General features: G+C 46.7%; 1 protein-coding gene and 1 long non-coding RNA gene across 2 annotated transcripts in view; one reads left to right on the top strand and one right to left on the bottom strand.

Annotated features, from left to right (window-relative positions):
• The window catches only part of fam184ab (family with sequence similarity 184 member Ab), a 126,750-nt gene extending 103,072 nt beyond the window's left edge, over positions 1 to 23,678 (top strand). The window contains exons 16-19 of the mRNA XM_066677780.1: positions 7,321 to 7,438; positions 8,412 to 8,516; positions 14,175 to 14,383; positions 23,136 to 23,678. Of these exons, the coding sequence (XP_066533877.1) occupies positions 7,321 to 7,438; positions 8,412 to 8,516; positions 14,175 to 14,383; positions 23,136 to 23,217 (514 nt within the window). The 3' untranslated portion in view covers positions 23,218 to 23,678. The remainder of the gene's footprint in view (positions 1 to 7,320; positions 7,439 to 8,411; positions 8,517 to 14,174; positions 14,384 to 23,135) is intronic.
• On the bottom strand, positions 20,669 to 21,216 carry LOC136702633 (uncharacterized). The gene is made up of 3 exons (XR_010803940.1): positions 21,136 to 21,216; positions 20,911 to 21,003; positions 20,669 to 20,803 (listed from the first exon to the last, which is right to left on the bottom strand). It is a non-coding gene; the product is annotated as an uncharacterized lncRNA (long non-coding RNA).
• Positions 23,679 to 24,314: the final 636 nt, after the last annotated feature.

Genomic DNA, 24,314 nt, shown 5'->3' with positions numbered 1-24,314 from the left:
GCACTGAGCATGAGAATGTGTGTGTGTGTGTGTGTGTATGTGTGTGTGTGTGTTTTGCCGGTTTGTAGAAAGCAGAAAAAAATCCCAACCCATCTGTATAGCCCTCCTCCTAAAGCCACACCCCCAAATCACTTAAACACTGCCGGACTACAGCTGGATGTGTGTGTGTGTGTGTGTGTGTGTGTGTGTGTGTGTGTGTGTAAAAAAAAAAACTACTGCTACTGTTGAATGTTTAGTGAGCGGGGCTAAGTTTGATTTGTGTGACAATATGTCCCTCCCCTCCATAAAGAGCTCAGTCAGACTCTAAAGCCCTGCTGGGAGTGGAGGAGGGTCTCAGGGGGTGAGGGTGGTAATGAAGCCCTCTCCACGTCTCCTCAGAGAGTAACTCCTGCATCCGGACGGCACTAAAATCACTGCAGGACCAGAGGGTTTTACAAAACTCTCCACAGCTCCCTCTGAATTTACCACCAAAGCCTCGCTGCTATTATCACCTCTAGAAGTGGCCCAGAGGCTCTGCCCCTGCAGGGGCATCCACACCCCGGCTAACTGGGCTAGCCTGCTGTTTCGCTATTGCTCCCCTACTGATGCTGCGTTGTTTATGTTGCCATGGTGATACCACTGTCAGGGGTTCTGAGGTGTGATCCAGCCTCAGGGATTTTTTGAGATTGTACCCTCTCTTAAAGTGATTACTGTGTAAATATATAGTGACTATAACAGTGGGACTATAACAATGACATCGAGGCGTATCTTTAAGTGTAACGTTTATTTAAATACGGATTAAAACACCAGGACACACACTCACACCTGTGACACAGTGCAGTAAAGCAGTACTCTCCTCTTTAAAGACTGAGACAGTGGGGGGATCGAGGGGCTGTTGTTCTCAGACCCCTGCGCTCTCATGTGAAGTCACTGTACGAAACTCGACTGTTTAACTGTGAAGGACTGTAATTAACACAGAAGACAAAGGACCCAGAACAAAGACGGAAGACGGCACACAAAAGACAAAACACAATCTGAGCAATCGACAGCACTCTGTAAACTGTGCTACACACCAGTCGGCCATAACATTAAAACCACCTCCACGGTTCTACACTCGCTGTCCATTCCCTCAGCTCCACTGACCACTCAGGAGCACTTTGTAGTGTCTGCTCTTACAGACTGTAGTCTGTCTGTTGCTCTGCATACTTTACCCCCCTCTCCCCCTGTTCTTCAGCGCTCAGGACCCCCACAGAGCAGGTGTGATGTGGTGGTGGATCATTCTCAGTGCTGCAGTGACACTGACGTGGTGGTGGTGTGTTAGTGTGTGTTGTGCTGGTGTGAGAACAGTGCTCAAACAGTAGGGGGCAGTATACATCTCTGTATTGAGCGTGGATTCAGTGTAGTTCTCAGTGCCATACAAACAATCCTGTAAACAATATGGCGGAACACGCTTCCTCTGAGACACGTGAAGCACATTCAACACCACTGCAGCTCAACACACTTGGAGGAGAGCACTAACTCTCCAGACGTGCCATGCCAGCTTACAGACATCCTCCCTGGTGAGCACTGCGCTCGTGCGATGGGTGGAGAAGGGGCATGCTGCACTCCCAAAGAGAGGGGCTACTTGTGCTCTTCAAGACTGTCTAAGACCAGCAAATGCTTCCTGCTCCATGCCCTTTTGGTGTGTGTGTGTGTGTGTGTGTCTGTGTGTGTGTGTCTGTGTGTGTCTGTGTGTGTCTGTGTCTGTGTGTGTCTGTGTCTGTGTGTGTCTGTGTGTGTGTGTGTCTGTGTGTGTGTGTCTGTGTGTGTGTGTGTCTGTGTCTGTGTGTGTGTCTGTGTGTGTGTGTCTGTGTGTCTGTGTCTGTGTGTGTCTGTGTGTGTGTGTGTGTGTCTGTGTCTGTGTGTGTGTGTGTGTCAGTGTCTGTGTGTGTGTGTGTCTATGTGTGTGTGTCTGTGTGTGTGTGTCTGTGTCTGTGTGTGTCTGTGTGTGTGTGTCTGTGTGTGTCTGTGTCTGTCTGTGTGTGTGTGTCTGTGTGTGTGTGTCTGTGTGTGTGTTTGTGTGTGTCTGTGTCTGTGTGTGTCTGTGTGTCTGTGTCTGTGTGTGTGTGTGTCTGTGTGTGTCTGTGTCTGTGTGTCTGTGTCTGTGTGTGTGTGTGTCTGTGTGTGTGTGTTTGTGTGTGTCTGTGTCTGTGTGTGTCTGTGTGTCTGTGTGTGTCTGTGTCTGTGTGTGTGTGTGTCTGTGTGTGTCTGTGTGTGTGTGTGTCTGTGTGTGTGTGTCTGTGTCTGTGTGTGTGTGTGTCTCTGTGTGTGTGTGTGTGTGTCTGTGTGTGTGTGTGTCTGTGTGTGTGTGTGTGTGTCTGTGTCTGTGTGTGTGTGTGTCTGTGTGTGTGTGTCTGTGTGTGTGTCTGTGTGTGTCTGTGTCTGTGTGTGTGTGTGTGTCGGTGTGTCTGAGTGTGTGTGTGTCTGTGTGTGTGTGTCTGTGTGTGTGTGTCTGTGTGTGTGTCTGTGTGTGTCTGTGTCTGTGTGTGTGTGTGTGTCTGTGTCTGTGTGTGTGTGTGTCTGTGTGTGTGTGTCTGTGTGTGTGTGTGTCTGTGTGTGTCTGTGTCTGTGTGTGTGTGTGTGTCTGTGTGTGAGGGCCAGTGGTGACACACACCCATAGTTTAACAGCAAGACAGAGATTTGTTTCTCGTTGTTTGGCGTAGCACACAGAGCGGTTGTGAAACGGGAGTGAAACGTAATGAAGAGAAGTGTGTGCGTGTGTGTGTGTGCGTATGTGTGTGTGTGTGTGTGTGTGTGTGTGTGTGTGTGTGTCTGTGTGTGTGTGTCTGTGTCTGTGTGTGTGTGTGTCTGTGTGTGTGTGTGTCTGTGTGTGTGTGTGTCTGTGTGTGTGTGTCTGTGTCTGTGTGTGTGTGTGTCTCTGTGTGTGTGTGTGTGTCTGTGTGTGTGTGTGTCTGTGTGTGTGTGTGTGTCTGTGTGTGAGGGCCAGTGGTGACACACACCCATAGTTTAACAGCAAGACAGAGATTTGTTTCTCGTTGTTTGGCGTAGCACACAGAGCGGTTGTGAAACGGGAGTGAAATTGTTACACGTAATGAAGAGAAGTGTGTGCGTGTGTGTGTGTGCGTATGTGTGTGTGTGTGTGTGTGTGTGTGTGTGTGTACATAAAGACAGAGCAGATGTACAGGAGCTCTATGACTCAGGACAGCGCTGGGAGGTATGACCTATTTTAAGGCACATGAATGAGAGCATCATCTAGTCGCATATCCAACTATTACACGGCTCCTGGTAAAAATAGCTCATCTTCCTTCTCACATCCTCCACATTTTCACCAGCTCCTCTGAAAACGGCAGCTCAAAATGAAAAAGCAAACAGCTTTGTTCTCTGCAGTGATTGTGTTGTGTGTGTGTGTGTGTGTGTGTGTGTGTGTGTGTGTGTGTGTGTGTGTGTATAAACTCTGTATACAGGTTCTGTAAAGGGGATGTCCACGATTTGAGATGAAAAACAAAGAGGAACCAAAACAAATTTAATAAAACACTCTCTCAGCTCACAGCAGAGAAATGTTTGAAAATAATGAACCGAGATGAGGACGCTGCTCTATTGAACTGACTCTAAATTCCATAAAACACAACAGAAGCAAGGACCCCCCCCCCCAAAAAAAAAACATCTCAGAGTGAACGCATGAAGGCACAGTTGCATTAATAAAACATAGCCGTCAGCCAGTTAAGTGCATTTACGGATAAAATGACCCGCTACGTTACAGGAGCGTCTGCTCTAAAACTCCAGCAGCTCTGCTGTGTCTGATCCACTCTACACCAGCACAACACACACTAACACACCACCACCACGTCAGTGTCACTGCAGCGCTGAGAATGATCCACCACCACATCACACCTGCTCTGTGGGGGTCCTGAGTGCTGAAGAACAGGGTGGGAGGGGTTAACTAAGTATGCAGAGCAACATAGGAACTACAGTGTGTAACTGTAAAACTACAAAGTGCTCCTGTGGACAGTGGAGCTGAGAGAATCTATCCATCTGTGCCTCTGCTGTTTCTCTGTGTCCCTACAGTCCGTGTTGTTTATATCAGGAGACTGGTGTAGACTACAGCACACTATTACACTACATGAGCTACGATAAGCCAGGGATATACACACACAGGGGTGACTCTGTCATTGTAGATACTAACCAGAGGAGGAAATAGTCACATCTCCAAACAAGGAAAAACACTCTACATTAAAGCAACACTAGGTATTATTTTAACTTTAAAATAACAGCTTCAAACTCATTGTGATGCTCCACTGAGCTGTAATAGTGACAGTAGAGCCTCTGCTGTTGCTACTCAAGGCTCAGCACTGCAGAAACTACACTATGTAACTTTTGAAGGAGGGTAGGAAACTACCCCCTTCCCTCCCCTCCCTTCACCTTGATTTCAGGACAGTGCTGTAAATGTGAATTACACTCTGAAACTGTAGGGGGAGCTCAAGAGTCAAAAATACAAATTCTTACCTAGTGTTGCTTTAATGTAACACTTTATTCTCCAGCGGTTTTGGACCTTTATCATTTGGTCAGTTCTGAGACGCAGTGAAGAGCAGCTGGTGTTTATAAATGATCTGAAAAATACAACTACAAAACTGTCCACAACTACACAGCAGTGAAGACGCTTCATTCATGGAGACTGGGTCCAGAGCATGAGGCGGTGTGTGACTGGGTGGTGACCCCGTCTCTGTAACACACACACACACACACACACACTGCCTGAGACTCTGGGCGGCACTTACTGAATTAATCATCACTCTGCTGATTCTACACTCCTCAGAACACAACAGCACTCACAGTGACCACAGAACACACAACCACAGGCCTGCTCCGCTCTCTCTCTCTCTCACTCACACACACACACACACACACACACACCAACATACACACACACTCACACCAACACACACACACACACACACACACACTCTCTCTCACACACACACACACTTGTGGGGACATTACACAGACTTCAATTCATGGTGTGGACACCTACCATTAATTTTTTGCTGCTAGCTTCAATCGAACCCTAAACTTTAAACATTTCTTCACCTTAAAATGTAAAGGTATACACTGTGGAGACCAGCTGGTGTTCCCCCACATGTAAACCAAGTCCCCACAAGGTGAGTGTGTAAACAGGTTTTGGTATATTCCACACACACACACACACACATAGATGTGGAGAAATACCCCGATGCCGAAGCACGGCAGAGATTTAAACGAGTTGAAATGTAAAGCTGGTCGGGGACTGGGTTTGCGGCGACTTGATTGTCACAGTGATTAATTGCATGAAGGACGGCACCGTCATTAAAACAGATTTATGTTGTGCTTAATTAGCAAGCTGTAAAATCCCAGCCCTCCAGAGATGCCTGGAGATGGCAGTTGGAAAAAACAGTGTGAAAGTTACCCGTGAAAGACTGCTCCGCTCGAGACGTCATTCTGTTAGTCACTAAAGGGCTACTTAGCACTGCAGAAAGTGTACAAGTTGTACATTTCCATAATAGGATGCAAAATCAGATGTTTTGCTGGCACAAGTGTGTTATTCGTGTTCTGCATTCAGACAGTAATTATAAACAGAGGGGGAAATGCAGACAGAGAACCTGGAGGAGCACTGAAGTTACAAGTACGACCCTCAGGGCCCTGCAGACCTATTAACAATATTCATTCATGGTCTGTAATCTGTAATATCCAGTCCTTCACAGGGCGACACACACACACTCACACCTACGGACATTTTTGAGACACCAATCCACCTACCAATTTGTGTTTTTGGAGCGTGGGAGGAAACCCACGCAGACACAGGGAGAACACACCACACTCCTCACAGACAGTCACCCGGAGGAAACCCACGCAGACACAGGGAGAACACACCACACTCCTCACAGACAGTCACCCGGAGGAAACCCACACAGACACAGAGAGAACACACCACACTCCTCACAGACAGTCACCCGGAGGAAACCCACGCAGACACAGGGAGAACACACCACACTCCTCACAGACAGTCACCCGGAGGAAACCCACACAGACATAGGGAGAACACACCGCACTCCTCACAGACAGTCACCCGGAGGAAACCTACGCAGACACAGGGAGAACACACCACACTCCTCACAGACAGTCACCCGGAGGAAACCCACGCAGACACAGGGAGAACTTATATAATATTATTATTATTATAGACACAGAGTGAAACAGTGAAGCACATGCTGATGTCCAGCAAGAGGGTGGGCTATGTTTTGTGGATCTAGGACTAGGCGGAAAATCTCGGCTTTCTCCCATTTACTGAGGGAGTCACTGCAAAACTGCACTGATGGATGTTTTTCTTCGAACAGCAGTGATATGTTAACGTTTCTGATTCCTTTTATTTAAATTAGTGTGTGTGTCTGTGACTAGCCGTATCTCGGGTGGTGTAAGGGTAGTATGATAGTTAACTGTAGTTGTTTATACACCAGTGCCAAAGCAACACGGTCCCTTCGTGTTAAGGTTCTCAGAGTCCGATGTAAAGATGGATAGCGAAGTTAACAAAATAAATCAGTCGTACCATTACACCCTCTGTCCATTCTCTCGGCTCCACTGACCACACAGGAGCACTCTGTAGCTCCACAGTTCCAGAGCTGAGTGAATGGAGAGCGAGTGTAGAAAGGAGGAGGTGGGTTTAATGTTATGGCGGATCAGTGGAAGGTTTTCTTGTGTTGTGTACATTCACTTAGAAGGTAACTTCATTTCCAGGCAGTGTAGAGAATGAGGCCATTGTATAGTTATTAAACAAAGGTTTCGCCGTTAGTGTCTTGCAGGAAAGAGAGTTATTAAACCCAGATAATTAATGCCAAACACAATCCATAAGCTGCTCTTTCATTTGCAGAAAATCATCAATCATAAAGGTGCCTTCAGGGGAAGCAGCGCGGTGGTGATTTGCCGTGTGCCCATTTTGCGCATACAATATCCAGCAGTAATCCAGAGGCTGAGCAGATATTGATTCACAGTGGCTCCATTCATGTAGAGAATGAAAGGATGTGTGGAGATGAAGGGCTCATTGAGACAGACAGGTATTCAGAGACGCCGCTGATTTTAATTACCAAACGGGCTCTGGGAGATTAAAGTGGAGACAGTGAAGTGGGATGGTACCTTCACATTGATTCGAAACTAATGGCTTTCCAAGCACCCTGAGCCCGGGACCGTCTAATGGAGTTCCAGAGAACTCAAATCTCTCCTCCAGCGGTGCACGGCCAGCTCAGAGCGCCGACCTGCTTCACGGGCTTGTTTCGTAACGTAAGTGAAAAGTGAACTTCTGTTGGTGTTCCTCAGGCTGGAGGGGACGGAGGAGAAGTTCAGGAACCGAGAGAGCAGGCCAGAAGACCTCCAGATGATCGCTGAGCTGAAGGACATGGTGACCGAGAGGGAGTCTCTGGTCAAGAAGCTGGTGGTGAGTGAAGTGTTGAAGGCAGGACTCGGCCGTAGAGGCTCCAGAATCACACTGCCGTTCTAAAGTTTGGAGTCATTTCCGTTTGAGCGCTTATACAGGGGGTCCTCGACTTACGACGTTGATCCGTTCCTACGTCACGTCGTAAACTGATTGTCGGTGTAAGTCGGAACATACGTAAATACTGTACGTACGTAAATACTTATCCTATCCTAACACCTATCCTCCTCGGTCCCGAGCCACGTAACCGTGTATTCTCCCGCCGCGCCGCACACACCACACACGAAGTTCACGTTACGACGTTTACGACGCAAAACCACCTAAGTCGAAACAAGGCTTTATACAGTAAATGGGAGATGTGTCGTAACCACGAAACATCGTAACTCGGGACTGACGTAACCCGAGGACCTCCTGTATTGTTATTATATAACACAATAAATAGTGCTCTGTTGCCATGGTCACACTGCAAGTGATAAACAAACGTATAACGCTGCAGTTCGGGAACCTGTGGCTCTTTTTAATACAATACCAACCGACGTGTTTATTATTATTAAACCGTTATTTACACGACATCAGTCTGATACATATTTAAACGTCATAATAGAATTAGATTTTCATTAAAGAACGTCAGTTGTGTTAATAATATATTGGTGGGTGATATTTGTGTCAAACTCCCACTGTGAGACGTTTACAAATATATTATTAACGGGTTTTGAGTTATTTGAAAGATGAGAAGTTGCTCGGGACCAACACGTTCTACTGGTGTTGTAGATTAATCAGAAACAGTTTTTATATTCTCTTTAAAATAAGCCACAGTTGCTGTGAAACCCTCTGACGTTTACTCTACACAGAGGCGACCGAACTGTCAGAGTCGTGTCAGTCACGTATTCACTGAAGATCTGCCCTTCCTTACACAGCACAAAGTAGGCGAGACATTCATGTGCACAGTGACCTGAGATATGCCCTGTGTGCGCAGGACGATAAAAAGTTCTACCAGCTGGAGCTCGTGAACCGAGAGACCAACTTCAACAAAGTGTTTAACACCAGCCCCAACGTCGGCGTGATAAACCCCCTCATCAAGGTGAGTCTGACTAACCCCCCCCTCTCTCTCTCTCTCGCTCTCTCTTTCTTTCTTTCTCTCTCTCTCTCTCTTTCACTCTCTCTCTTTCTCTCTCTTTCTCTCTCTCTTTCTCTCTTACTCTCTCTCTCTCTCTCTCTCTTTCTCTCTCACTCTCTCTTTCTCTCTCTCTCTCTTTCTCTCTCTCTCTCTCACTCTCTCTCTTTCTCTCTCTTTCTCTCTCTCATTCTCTCTTTCTCTCTCTCTCTCTCTCTCTCTCTCTCTCTCTCTTTCTCTCTCTCTCTCTCTCTTTCTCTCTCTCTCTCTCTCACTCTCTCTCTTTTTCTCTCTCTCTCTCTCTCACTCTCTCTCTCTCACTCTTTCTCTCTAACTCTCTCTCTGTCTGTCTATCTCTCTCTCTCTCTCTCTTTCTCTCCCTCTCTCTCTCTGTCTGTCTATCTCTCTCTCTCTTTTTTCTTTCTCTCTCTCTCTCTCTTTCTCTCTCACTCTTTCTCTCTCTTTCTCTCTCTCTCACTCTCTCTCTCTCTTTCTCTCTCTCACTCTCTCTCTCACTCTCTTTCTCTCTAACTCTCTCTCTCCCTCTCTCTCTCTGTCTGTCTATCTCTCTCTCTCTTTTTTCTTTCTCTCTCTCTATCTCTCTCCCTCTCTTTCTCTCTCTCTTCTCTCTCTCTTCTTTCTTTCTCTCTCTCTATCTCTCTCCCTCTCTTTCTCTCTCTCTCTCTCGCTTTCTCTCTCTCTCTCTCTATTTCTCTTTTTCTATTCTCTCTCTCTCTCTCTCTCTCTCACTCTTCTCTCTTTCTCTCTCTCTCCTCTCTCTCTTTCTCTCTCTCGTTTCATAACGCAGCAGCCTTCAGTGTTGTTCCACATCAGGAAGGGTTTCCTGGAGCTGCTGGAACTCCCTGTGTGCTGATGTGCTGTTGGGGGCTTGAGGAACACTCTAACGTCACTGTAGTCAAGGATCAGAAGCACGTCGTCTTTAGGGCTGTCCCTGTGGACTATCCTCTGAACAAGTGTTAAACTGATCAGCATCATGACTGAACCTGTTCACATTCATTATTGATACAAAATACAGCCAAATGAAACTGAACTGAGGCACAACAAAGTAATAAACACTCAAAATATCACTATTCACTATACACGAATCACTATTCACCAAAACAACACAGAGAAGAGCTCTCGCTCCAACTGCGAGAAGTGTATAATATAATTATAGAGTGACAAGGATTCCACCGCAGATTCACAGAGAAGGAGAGGGTGGAATTTAACTATTCGTGATTATTCAAATAACAATTTAATCATTTTAATTACTACATTAAAGCTGCACTACGTACGATTAGCTACAGACAGAAGTGGTGTCACTGAGTCAAGAGGAAAACTCTTTACCTCCTGCTGCTGCGAGCCACACTGTAAGAGTCAGAGCTGTTGGGTCGGAGATGTTTAATTAGGACGCAGCGTTCTTCTGCAGTTACTTATTTCCACCAGAGAGGGCGCCAAGGCTCACATAGTGCAGCTTTAATGAACACATCTTCCTATTGTCACCCTTTAAAGAGTGAGTCCACCCTTTACTCCCAGACCCTTGCTTTTTAATAACAAAACTATCAAAACATTGTTCCTCCTCTACAGCGCCCTCTCTGGTTAAAATCGTCTATAAAGACACAGATGACGTGTCTCCTTACTACAGTACTATGACAAATCTCTGTTTGCACATCAGTGAGGCAATGTTCACGCCCGTTAATGGCCCCTCGTGCCTCACTCGTCCACCCTCAGGTTTCGGTCTCCTGGCCGCGGGGGCCTTTCTTTGTTTTCCTGGAAATAAGGCGAGATGAGGCCAGTATATTTATAGATTCAGTGGCGCAAGGCCCCACCCCCTTCTACACCAGCCCCTCAGAGTTCAGCCAGAGGAAGAATCTGCTGAAGAGAGTGGATTCATTAGCCATTTACCCGTTTGTATTTCTCTCACAGCTACAGGATAGACATCGTCTTTATTAATAGAAACTGTAAATCAGACTTTTATTTACACAAAACCCAAGGGATTAATCACAGTGCTTCATTTGAAAGATCTGACAGCCCTAAACTCTGCTTCCCACATTGCTTCTAATCCTTGACTGAGACAGATGGTGATAATGATGGTGGAACGTGTGTATGTGCTGCTTTTCTTTGTAACTTTTACACCTGCCTAAGACTGGAGGCTTCTGAAAGCCCACCTAGAAGCGTTTACCCAGCTTTTCCCCCTAATCAGACCCTAAACAGACCCTAATCAGACACTGCTTCATTCTTACTACTACATCAATCAAAGGCAGTACACGTAGACACGTCGCAGGTTCAGAAATTCACTGTGTGTGTGTGTGTGTGTGAATAATGAGACTCATATCTGCCCATGACATGCGTAAATGAGGAGCCCGTCTTTAGCTCTCTCCTGACTTTTATCAGCGTCCAGTTTCTCAAAAGCACGGCTGTCAGTGCTGCGTGGAGAATGTGTTTGGATGGTTTTTACGGCGTGCTTTTGGGAAAATGAGTCCTGACCAGAGGTGCACAGTTTGTTTCGGTGTCTGATGAGTTTTCACCAAGAAATGGAGATGTTAGAGATCTGACATCAGCGGCGAAGCTGGTAACTGTAACTGTTTACATGAAGGTCCAGTTTTACCTCCACCTTAGTCCCTTGTAGCTTGTAGCTAGCCGTGGCTATGATTTGGACCAATCAGAAGCTTGTAGCTCATAGAAATACATAGTGAAGTGCAGGGGTGGGGAACCTTCAGCCTACGACACACACACAGCCCTACGCTCAACCATATGAGGCCTGTTATATATCGCCTGGATTATTATTGGTTGTGTATCCTGGCTTTTTGAAATGGCCATTGGGTGTTCTGCGGATTATATAAACATGTTTCAACTGCTTCATTCAATATCTGAGTCTCGGGCATCAGTACGGTGGAGTTTACAGAAGCGGCTCACTGGAGGACAGCTGATAATGAGGATGTGCTTTTGTTTGGAGTGAAAGGAAAGCCAGTGCACCGACAGTGAAGAAACCCTCACCGTCCTGAAGAACAGCAACACTGACCAACCTTCCACCACCAAACACGCAGATCACCCCCCCCTCTACCAGGGGCGGTACGAGCAGAGACCATGAAGGTGCTCAGGGAGGTGCAGTGAGCACCAACAAAGAAGTGATGGTTCTTCAGTGCGAACTGTGATGGTGTCTGTGTGTGTGTGAAGATAAAGAAGCTCCAGAAAGAGCTCAGAACCTCCAATAAAGCCACATAGTGAAGTGGAGCTGGAAGAGGTTGTTTTCAGTGTGTTAAAAGATAAAATAAGACAAGATCTTATGATAACACCTCAGTGAGGTTCTGGGTAAAGATCGGAGAACCAGACGGGTCCGTGGAACTTTTCGCTCTGAAATGGGAAAATGGAAAACAAGAAACGACCTGTTGTTGGATTTCTGATTTGGAAAGAAATGAAATAAAAATAGGAAATTGCTGTCTGTGTGGTTTCTGGGGCCATGGTCAGCGCGACTCAAGGTGAGGTCACTTTAAGGCGACTGTTCTCCACGGTTCTCACTGTTCCCCATGTCAGCAGACGGCCCTAGAACGAGACAGAACACTGCATCGTTTCAACACGTGCGTCACATCTCACTCTGATCTGAACGCTCTGTAACAGTGGACAAACCATGACTCTGTCCTGACTCTTTATCTGCGGCTCTGGTGCTGAATTCACAGCAACTAGTGTTGAACGGTATACCTTTACCTCAATACTCAATACTATGTCATTAAAAACTGTATTCTGGATTCTGGATTCTGTCTTTAAACATCACTTCCAGTCTCAGGAAAGAGCCTCACCGGTGAAAAGCTCCAAAAGATAAGTTTTCATGGATTCAAAGCTGAGGCCGTTCCTTAGTGTAAGCTGTGCACCAATGAGCAGCTGCCGGCTGTGAGCGGGGTCCTTTTACCCGGGGGAGGGGTGCGCTGCTGAACAGCGCTCTCCACTAGGATTCGCTCAGAGCTCTGAGTGGGCGGGTCAGAAGTGATTGACACGTCTGTAAACCAATAACAGGGACTCAGACGAAGCCAAGGAGAGGCGGTATGCCGAGATCAGTCACTCTCTGGGCCTGGGAGAGGGACGGAGTGCCTGGGCGCCTCCAGAGGCGCAGAATACAGGAGTGTCTATGGCTGAGCGCTATGGAACGCCAACTGGGCCAAAATATTTTAGAATAAATTTAAATATACTTGTTTTATCACAGAACAACTAAATAAAACCTATGTTTTGTGACAGACTATTATGAACTTATGTTGTTGTCTTATGTTGACAAAGCTGTGGACGTATGACACGGGACTGAAGGCATGATTGGAACCAGAAATGGCGAAACGTCACGTGTGGCTTCCCACTTAACAAGCGGATATGAGTGATTTTGCCAACTGCCCTCAGCTTGTGGAGAAAGTACATTGTTTTTCCTGATGTTTTAGGGTTTTGCGATGGTACCGTTTCAGTATCGGTATCGAGATATTTAGGCAGGTATTGTATCGAAAGTCATAATTTTTGTAACATGACAACACTAACAGCAACATTGCGACACCCTGCGCTGAGGATGTATCATTGGTTCCAATCAAAACTGGTGGAAAAGAAGGTCAGTTCGCTGGAGAGCTCCAAGGATCTTGAATGGAACCAGTTCAAGTACCAGTTGTGTGAGCGGAAAAGGGCTCAGAAAAACCAACACCATGTTTCAAAGCAGGTTTGTGAAAGGGGAGTTTAATCCAGATTTGTCTGTGTCTAAGGTCAATGAGGTTCCTCACCTCTGGTGTAGTTGATGACACCTCATCTTCATGTGGCTTCAATATGGCTTACATCTCATTTATATATGGGTTGTCTTTAAATCCTAAAATGATCAGCACTGGTCACAGGTATCAAGCTTTGCCTGGATGTTGTTATCAGTTATTATTATCAGCTGCTAAATTCCATACGAGTGCACCCCTGGTCCTGTCAGAGGCGGGAATCGATCGTCCCATTTCAGTGTAACTGCAGTAACCCAAAGGGCCTGTGCGCATGAGCGGGTGGTTCACTGCTGCCCCATCTGTGTTCTCAATCCAGTCCTGAAGGCTCACAGCACTGCACGGATTAGTACTGGCCCTGGTCCGGCTCACGGAGGGCCCAGTGTGGAGAAGGATGGAAGCGCTGGGTTGACTCAGGTGCTGGAGCAGGCTAAGCACTAATCCGTGTTACTGCCATGACCCTGTAGAACCAGACTTGAGGAACACTGTTCTATAACTTCCAATATCTGTTTCAGTGTCAACGTCACGTGTGTGTGTGTGTAGTGTGTGTCTCTGTGTGTGTGTGTGTGTCCCTGTTTTCTCCCTGTTTAGACATCCAGCCCTTCTTCTTCTTCTTCTTTGCTTTCCAAGCCATTCTTTATCACTCGCACACTTTCAGTAGCCTCTTCCTTTCTGCCACCTCTGTTTCTGCCTCATTTTGATTTGGCTGAGAGCGACTGTTGCTTCCACTGCTGAGAGGTGCAAGCTTCACCATCAACCCATGAGCTTGGTTTTGTGGCTGAGAAGACGGGAGGTCATAGCGGAGCCTACTCTATTAACCAGAGCCGCTCTCCCGACTCCTAGGGATACGTCTATATATCTATACGTCTTTATATTTTTGTTTTTGTGTCCTTCTGTGTAGCAAAAGAGAAAGAATGACAAATCGGCCAACCGATTCAGCAGCTCGCCCAATCTAAGGGCCAATGCGGAGGCTTCGGGGACAGGGAGCGGCCAGCCCCAGCCCAGTCGCCTCGAACCTATCCCCAACTCCCCCATTCACCAGCTGGAGCTCAACACCAGCAAACCACTCCCCCCACCGACCCCTCCCACCGAGCCCAAGAAATTCATGAGGTGAGCCACACCTCCCCACCACAGACGCCATCTCTGTCTCTCTCTCTCTGTCTCTCTCTCTCTCTCCCACTCTCCCACTCTTCACACCACAAGCCAGAGGACAAGCACAACATCATCAATAAAGACTTTCCACATCGACCTGTTCTGAGGGGTTTTCTAAGCACAGACGCTTCCGGAAGTTGCTGGTTGTTGCAGTATCCCCCTTTTTAACTACTCTTAGATACTTTGAGATGCTGGAAAGAAGCCAGTGTGACACTGACAGGTTGATATGGTTTTTTTTGTTGTGTTTCTTGATCCTTGGCTCCTTTCGAATATATCGCCAGTGTGTGGCTATGAATTTGCAGATCACTCAGCTTCGAAATAATCAGTGCCAGGATTAAACGAATGCCTTCTCCCGGGCTCCCGAAAGAACAGGGGTCTTGTTGAAGTCCCATGCTAAGATAACGCTGGTACAAAAGACTTACCTGGGTCCCAAAGAGACAATGATCAAGTCCTCGCTGGAACTGAAGAACCAGCACTTGGCTTGGCTTCTTTTTTTTGAACACATTGGGTTTCTTTCCAGAGGCATGAAGAGTACACGCTTTATCACCGTACTGTACACATGTATGAGTATCACAATGACCACTGAGTCCCATACATGAGCTTTGGGAATGGCATTGGAATGCAAAAGGGAGCATGTGTCCTCATCGTCTCGGTGCACGTCTTTTCTTTTGTCGTCTCTGTGTCGTGGTGTTTGTCTCTTCCCCGTCCCTGTGCTGGAAGTTATACAACTCATACGTGATGTCCATGTTACTGAAGTGGTTTTATTTGTTTTCTCTGATGTGTGTGTCACTGTTTCTCTGTTCTGTAAATAACTCTGCCCTTTCAGGTCACGTGACCTGCGGCCGCCGAGAGGATGAGGCTGCATTAAAGTGTGCGATCTCATGTTCATCCTCTGTATTATGTGTCTGTGTATGTGCACTGCTTTTCTGGGTATCTTCCTCCAAACCTCGGAAACCGTTTTCTCTAATAAACCTCAGCCTTCGACTGGGTTTGCTGCTGCACGTGAGCTGCGTGAGAGTGTTGCGCATGCATGGCTGTGCTTCGCGGACGCCTCCCCTGCACTCGTTCCTGAAAAGTGCCTTTGCGTCTGGGGTGCTGCTGTGTGTCTCTGCTTGCATGCTGTCCTGAATGTGAATGAGCTGATGGTGAAGTGGTGAGACGGACTTGTGCGAGGCTGCCCTCCATCGCCATGGGACTTGCCTGTCTCTCCGCTACACACACACACACACACACAGGCTGTCTGGCTCACGCTGAGACAAGGTGACCCCCACCTCCTTGTTCAGCAAAATGCACCAAGACAAATCAACATTCACACGTCCTCACTCTAAAACCCCTCTGATTTCTAACAGTTCTGAACTCTCCCAGCGACCCCTACAAAGTCCACATTGTGCTCTGTTCCTCTGCCTTTCACATTTACAGCTTTTGCAGATGCACTTATACACAGAGACATATGGCGCCTACTCTATTCAACTTTATTGGACTCTACTTGACTCTGCTCACTGTTTGGTCCCTGGTTCATTTTCCACTGCAACAGCCTCCCCCTGGAAATGTATCCGGTGTCGTCTCAAACCCCCGTCTCTAACAGGAACAGCACGCTTTGGAAACCACAACAACGGCGGTGGTAACGTTAAGCGGTGTTTACTCATGGTGTATTGGCGTGTTGTTGTTGTTTGGGACTGAACACAGCTCCGTCATCAGTTCAGACAGATCAGTAGAGTTTGTTCCTTCCTTGTTGCAGCGTCCAGCTCTCGCTGGATTCTTTCGTCGGCCACCGATCCAAGGAGCGTTTGAACCTCTTCAAAAGACCACGGCGTCATTTTACGAGCTGCCGTCGTGAGTCGGATAAAAACAAACGTGATCTCTGCTGCAGCTGGAGATTTTACAGATGGAGAGTTGGTGCTGGTCGTCTGCGTCGCGTGGCGTAGAGTGACGACTCTCTCTGGACAATCAGCGCTCTGCAAGGTTTACACGCCACGGTTTAGTCCCTACTCGACTCGCTCTGAACCACGAGAGAACAGCCACTAAACAAGAACCCGCTTCCAGAACCAGAGCTGACTAATGGAGAAGGAAAAGAACCAAGCAGAGTCGGGAACATGCAGTGGAAAAGCGCCATTACATTTCTAACCATGCTACAGGTGTTGGCTAATGCCATGTTTAAAATCCTGCTAAAGGACACTTATTGGTGTATTGTGGTGGGTTTACCCAGGTGGGGAATCAAGCCCTAGTCTGGTGCACAGCTACACAACACTACGTTAATGAGAAGAGACAGCCGATTAAAATTTGAATGGGATAATGCCCTAAAGCTAAATAAACCTTGTTGGTTGAAGTGTAGCCAGGCTGATAACACTCTGACATGACACACATTCTCACAGTCTCTGTGCAGGCTCCATGTAGATGAAGTCAAATGCGTTTGTTGTGGTATTATCTGTAGCAGGTATTTAACGATACTCCAGTTCAGGGCTTAGGAGACCTGGAGCAAAGCCAATATGTGGTATATGTAGGGGTCCCTCAGGCAGGACTGGGGAAACACTGCCCTAAACAGAGACATCTGCAGAAGTAGGCCACACAAAGCCGTTATCTTGTAGATCAGTACCTTAGTGCAACATAGATATAGTGTTGGATTCAAACCCAGTCATGCCACATCAAGTTTATTCGTCACATACGTCGTCATACACGGTACAGCTAGCACTGAAATGCTTTGATGATACATCAGTTGAACCACGGGAGGTGTCAGACCGGCTGTTTGGTTTGGGATAGTTCACCCTTCAGCTTTACACCCTCCGCTCGACTGTGTCTGTTTATCAGGTGTGCTATTCCACTGACGTGAGACTACTCCACTGACGTGAGACTATCCCACTGACGTGAGACTATTCCACTGACGTGAGACTATTCCACTGACGTGAGACTATCCCACTGACGTGAGACTATTCCACTGACGTGAGACTATTCCACTGACGCGAGACTATTCCAGTGACGTGAGACTACTCCACTGATGTGAGTCTGATCCACTGACGTGAGACTATTCCACTGATGTGAGATGTGAGACTATTCCACTGACGTGAGACTATTCCACTGATGTGAGACGTGAGACTATTCCACTGATGTGAGATGTGAGACTATTCCACTGACGTGAGACTATTCCACTGATGTGAGACGTGAGACTATTCCACTGACGTGAGACTATTCCACTGACGTGAGACTATTCCACTGATGTGAGTCTGATCCACTGGCGTGAGACTATTCCACTGATTTGAGACCATTCCACCAACGTGCTGGTCAACACTGGAGCAAAACAAAGAGCAGTGAATAAACACAGAGCAGTATGAATTGACACTGATGGGGGTAAAGTGAGTGTACAGTGGTCTATAACTCCATGGTCTGAGTGTATTAAAAGCTGGTTTAATAAAGTACGGTGAAGGTGAGACACTCGAGCACATGCAGACGACTCCACAAGTGATCAGCACGAATCCACAACTCAGAAGACGTGTTCGGGTTCACGTGTAGGTGCTGTCTCATGGTCAAGGTTGGCCGGATGGGGACACCCCAGTTTGGGCGGTCTATCTGTAGTATCAGGTCAGACAGGATGGGCAGTAGTTCCACTCGACACACACACAGGGCACTTCCTAGCTCCTACTACCCAATCAGAGTCCTTGAAAAAGTGAACTAATCTAATGAATCACTGAGAACAAGAACCCCTTCTGTTAAATATAAACTACAGTCAGAGTCAGTGTCTCAGTCTGGAATTCACCCGGTCTAACCATCACATCGTAAATGTGTGATGGCCCAGTCCTTTACCACACTACGGACTGTGTTTCCCAGAGTTAAGATGTTTGCTGGAACACACTCCCTGTGGAATTTATATTTCTGTAATATGTTAGACTTCAGTCCAGCACCCGCCACAGGGGACATGGCTATGATTAGTTCATTGTGTTACGGCTGAAGCCATCACCCCTTTTTTCTGGGCGCAGGGAGGAGCTGAGTTGGTGATGAAAAGGCTAATATGCATGCACAACTGAGCGCTAAATTGAGTTTGCTGGGACTGAGGCATCTGGGACAGAGAACACTGATTGCAGCAGAGATATTGGTGAAAAGGAACGAGTCTCTGGAAGTTGGAGGAACAGAAGATGAGGTTCTTTGTGAAAGGTGGTGGTACAGGATGATTCCAACATTTAAAATGGACGTACTGTGTACAAATCCGTTGTTCAGAGAATGTGGACATTAACACAACGGCGTGCACCGTCCACACAAAGCAGTGCTTCCAGTCCTGACAGAGTGGCGCAAACCGTCTTCATACAGCAGCGTACCATTTTAACGTGGGGATCTGGAGCCCACCAACACATACACTGTGAAACAAGACCACCCGGTCACTTTTCTGTGCTCAGCCGGAGAATATGAGAACGGAGAAGAAAGAGAACAGAGTGAAAACGGCTAAAAACCAGAGCTTCTGCTCCTCGCTCCTCACTGCTGTGCGCTCGGGGTCGGGGTGAACAGAGAGCGGCTCATTATCATTTAAAGGAACAGGTGCTGAAAGCGGGCGTTCTGAACAGGGGCTGTTAACACAGGGGGAGAACACTGCTGTGGGGTTTGGTCCTTGTGGTGAAGAGGAGAGAATGTCTAAGTTTATGGTATTGCTGCTCAAACTGAAAAGTGATGTGGTGCTAAATTACTTGATCTTGTCAGTGATTAGCACTCGAACAGTAACGGACACAAAGTGTGGAATGCACTGACGTTGTCGTGATGCCTCGTGGAAGCCCAGAAACTAATTTCCTTGCCGTTGTTTTGGTCGATGACAATGCAGCAGACCCCTCACTGCCTTCCAGACACTTTAAATATTCAGGGAGCCCATCCATCTCTGACATATTTCACTGATTAAACTCTAATCTGTCCTTCGTCACCTTCCTATAATGAGCCATTTTAGCTCAGCACCATTTCCTGAACTTGACACCTTGTATTAGCCAGTTACACTCAAAGAACTGTCTCCCTCCTCTCTCCTCACTTTCTCCTCTCTGGCTCTCCAGATGTGAAGCCCATCTTAGAGAGGAGGCATCAGCTGCTCATCAGTGACCTGCAACTTCTGCAGAACAGACTCAATGGGAGAGATCCACCCATCAGACAGACAGACAGACAGATAAACAGACACTCAGACAGACAGACAGACAAACACACAGATAGCCAGAAAGACAGACAGACAGACAGACCGATAGTCAGACAGACAGTCATATAGTCAGACAGACAGAGTGACAGACAGACAGACAGAGTGACAGAGTAACAGACAGTGAGACAGACAGACAGAATGAGAGACAGACAGACAGAGTGACAGAAAGACAGAGTGACAGTCAGAGTAACAGACAGACAGTCAGACAGACAGTGACAGACAGACAGTCATATAGTCAGACAGACAGAGACAGAGTGACAGAAAGACAGACAGAGTGACAGAAAGACAGACAGACAGACAGACAGTCATATAGTCAGACAGACAGAGTGAGAGACAGACAGACAGTCAAACAGACAGTGAGACAGAATGAGAAACAGACAGACAGACAGAATGAGAAACAGACAGTCAGAGTGAGAGACAGACAGAATGAGAAACAGACAGACAGAGTGAGAGACAGACAGTCAGACAGTCAGAGTGAGAGACAGACTGAATGAGAAACAGACAGACAGAGTGAGAGACAGACAGTCAGACAGTCAGAGTGAGAGACAGACTGAAAATATCAGCAGGGAGCAGTGAGCCACAACAGAGAAACCTTTCACCATCAAAACCAAATAAACCCCTCAGCCCTACAGCGTCTGTCAGACTTCTTCTTCTACACACTTTACAATGGTTCTGAATAAAACCCTGAACACTTGAAGAACCCGTGCATAATTAAAGGGGTTCTGTTCATCGTGAAGGGGTTCTTCAGACTGATGGAGAATGTGATGGAGGTGGTTCTTTACAGCACCAACGTGGTTCTTCTATCGGAACAAGCTTCACTTTGTAACTACAGAAGAACCTTTTTGGAGCAGTATACAAGGCTTTCACAACGTAAAGAAAACTTTAATCATGCAAAGAGCTCTTTAAGGGTTCGTGGTTTTCTACGGAACCATTTTCTTTACAAAAGAACCCTTAAAGAACCACACATTTTAAGAGATTAGATTTAATTCTCTAGTGCCTTCTCTAAAATACGAGAGGATTTCTCTGGAGCGATGCCACACAGATCAAATGTAGCCGTCTAAGGCTGGTTTAACAGCAGAAGTGTCATGGCCTGTGAGTTCAGAGCTACTCCACAACGCTGACCGCTTCACCCCAGAGGTTCTCACGCGGTTCTCGATGAGGCACGAGTGGCTGATTCTTCAGTTCTTTGATTGGCCACAGCTCATCATCCTCTGGTCATTTACCTGAGAGTTAAACTTCGTTATTATTCATGAAAAACATGTAGCAAAGCTTTATTTCACTGCCATTTCACACGTCTTTTAAAGAACTAACGGAATGAGAGTTTCATTACGTGAGGAACATGAGGAACTGATGGCCAAAGTCCTCAATGGTTTCAGCACAACATCAGCTTCTGTGATCTGTTCTGAGGCCTGTGATGTAGACTCTAGAGAAAATGAGAAATCCATGATCTGTCATTATTTATTCATTTATTTAACCTTTAATTAAACCAGGGAAGTCATTAAGAACACATTTGTATTTAAAATAACAGCTGGCAGGTAGCAGGAGTATCACAAACCTCTGCAGTGAACATCTCTGGAAGGATACGCACTGTTTACGAAACGCTGTGGAGTAAAAATAGAGCTGTTTCAGGTTTTAATTTTGGGCCTAAGTCACATGACACAGCGAGAATGCTGAGTGCTGTATTGTTTTCTGCTCAGCAACTGCATCAAAAGTGGACCAGAGAGTGTGCGTGAGCTTGACGTGCACGTTAACACTGTTAGTGTACTGTGATTTACAGAGGAGCAGCGTTACCGCACCTCGTGTGAAAAGGGATTTACTTAGCTAGCTAAACTAAACGTAGTTAAGGGTATGGCAACAGAAGACCGCGTTGCTGTCCCACTGTGATAGAGGCTGCACTTATTTTTTACTATTTAACACGCTCTTCGAGGACGAGTGATCTCAGAACCTTTAAACCTAGACTGGAACTGTCCGTCAGAACCGTCTCCAGTGTACGGCGGGAGCACTCGAGTCACACCCCATGCTCACGAAAGTGATCGGTACAAAGATACCATAGTAACCAATAGGGAGCTCTTTGCAGCCACATAACAACCACCTGGGACACCTTAATAACCAATCAGAACACATTAAAATCACCTGAACTAATAAATCAGTCACCATAGCGACCAAACTCTTTTGCTTTTCCACTGGCCAAATTTGGGCCCTGATCCTGGAACCGGGTACTTTTTTAATCCCAGCTCATGCCTGCTGTCAACTGAGCTGAATATGTACTCAACATATTTGACGTGTAAACCCTGCCGAGTGCTGATTGGACGGAGAATCATTACACAATGCAGAGCTCCAGCGCTAACTCACCACTTGTAAATTCTCTGAAGTTACAGCAGCTTTCACGTTTCTTTTTATCTCACTCTCAACAGCAGCTTTTAAAATTCCTCTGAGGGGTCTTAAAGAGGTTCAGACACTGAGCTAAGTTCGGTCCAAAGATTAAATAAAAAGTAAACAACAACACGAGAATGCACAACAAATAAACAATGGCTAACGTTACCGCCGCCGCTGTGTTTTTCAAAGCCTGTGTTTCCCATTAGAGACGGGGTTTTGTGACATCACCAGCTCCACTTCATGGGGGGGCTGTGGGAGTGGGTAAACGACCAGGTAAAAATAATCAAGCCGAGTCGAGCAGATCCAGTTTTTTTGCAGTGGAAAAGCACTACATGAAACACTTTAGCAACACCATAGCAACCATTTATCAACACCTTAGCAACAACCTTGGCAGCCTCCGCACCAACCAGATGGGCCACCTGAAATACCAAAGAATCCACAACAGGAATCACTAAGAACACCTTATATAGCCTGCTTACAACACTTTAACAACCACCCTAGCAACCACCTGAAACACCTTAGCAACCACATGAATTCCTGGTCCGGTCAGAGTCACTGAGCCCGTGGAGAGCCCTCGTCCCCAGGGACCCTCAGAGACACAGGTCCAGAGTGGGCTCAGATTACACTGAGGACAGCCCTGTCTCTGCCACAGAGCTCTGCACCAGGGGACGTCCAGGGGACAGACCCGAGACAGAGGAGAGGTTAGAGACGGAGAGAGACGACACTGTCCGTCACATCGAAGGATGAATGCATGAATGAGAAGTGAAGACAGCCCTGAGAATTACAACTGCAGCATAACCACTGCACTGCTCTGTTTTCACTTTCTCTTTCTTTCTCTCTCTCCCTCTATCTCGATATCTGTACATCTCTCTCTCTATCACACTCCCTCTCTCCCCTCTCTATTAATCACCTTATCACTTATTCATTCTCTCCATCTCTTTCTCTCTCCGTCTTCCCCTCCCACTCATCTCTCACACACACCTCCCTTTTGATTTTCAATTCTCTCCCCCACGTCCCTTTCAAACCCTCTCTCTCTCTCTCTCTCTCTTCCCCTCCCCTCTCCTACTCTCTTTCCCTTTCTCTCCCATTCCTTTCATCCCCCTCTTTTGTTTCCAATCCCTCTCCTTGTCTCTCTGTCCGATTCAATCTCTCTCTCTCTCTCTCTCTCTCTCTCCACAGCCCTCCTGAGACAGAAGAGTCCCCCGTAGCGTCCCCGGATCCTCAGAGACAGGAGTGGTTCGCCCAGTACTTCACCTTCTGACTTTTAGCAAACTCCAAGAGCATGTCCGCCAAAATAAAAAATAAATTAAAAAGGCAAAAGGAGATAACATTAAAAAACGAAAAAAAAAGAGATGCTCCATCTGTCCATCATTCCATCTGTTCTTTATTTTCTCCCTCCACTGTGAATGGGTCTGTTGTTTTTGTACAGTGCTATTAGGTATGTTTGCCGTTTGCGTTCCATGCCGTTTCTACAGAGTGGTGCATCTGCTGCTGTCGACTCTTTGTTGAATACAGTGTAGAGTTCAGTGTCCTCTCTGTGTCTCTTATTTCAGAACGGCACCGTGACCAGTTTGTTACAGCTGCGTGACCACTTTTGGTAGAACTCAAACTGTTTGTATGGTCGTCTCAACACAGATACAATGATGTCTCACCGATTTTAAAATAAAAAAGTGCATATTTTATATTTATATTATACTGTATGTATGCTTAAAGAATAAATAACGATGGTGACATTTAAATCACAGCGTGTCCTGGTGCACATTCATTCATTCATTCATTCACCTTCTGTAAATACATCATCCAGATCATGGTGGCAGTGGGTCCGGAGTCTTCCAAGAAACACTGGACACAGCACCACACACTCACCCAGTCACTCACACACTCACACCTGTGGACAGTTTCACACACTCACCCAATCACTCACACACACACTCACACCTGTGGACAGTGTCACACACTCACTCAGTCACTCACACACTCACCCAGTCACTCACACACTCACACCTGTGGACAGTTTCACACACTCACCCAATCACTCATACACACACACTCACACCTGTGGACAGTGTCACACACTCACTCAGTCACTCACACACTCACACCTGTGGACAGTTTCACACACTCACCCAGTCACTCACACACTCACCCAGTCACTCACACCTGTGGAGTTTCACACACTCACCCAGTCACTCACACACTCACCCAGTCACTCACACACTCACACCTGTGGACAGTTTCACACACTCACCCAATCACTCACACACACACTCACACCTGTGCACAGTGTCACACACTCACCCAGTCACTCACACACTAACACCTGTGGACAGTTTCACACACTCACCCAGTCACTCACAC

The sequence above is a fragment of the Hoplias malabaricus genome, chromosome 7, assembly GCF_029633855.1.
Source record: "Hoplias malabaricus isolate fHopMal1 chromosome 7, fHopMal1.hap1, whole genome shotgun sequence".
Lineage (NCBI taxonomy): Eukaryota > Metazoa > Chordata > Actinopteri > Characiformes > Erythrinidae > Hoplias > Hoplias malabaricus.
Note: the sequence above shows the minus strand (reverse complement) of the source record. Positions and strands in the feature narration are given on the sequence as shown.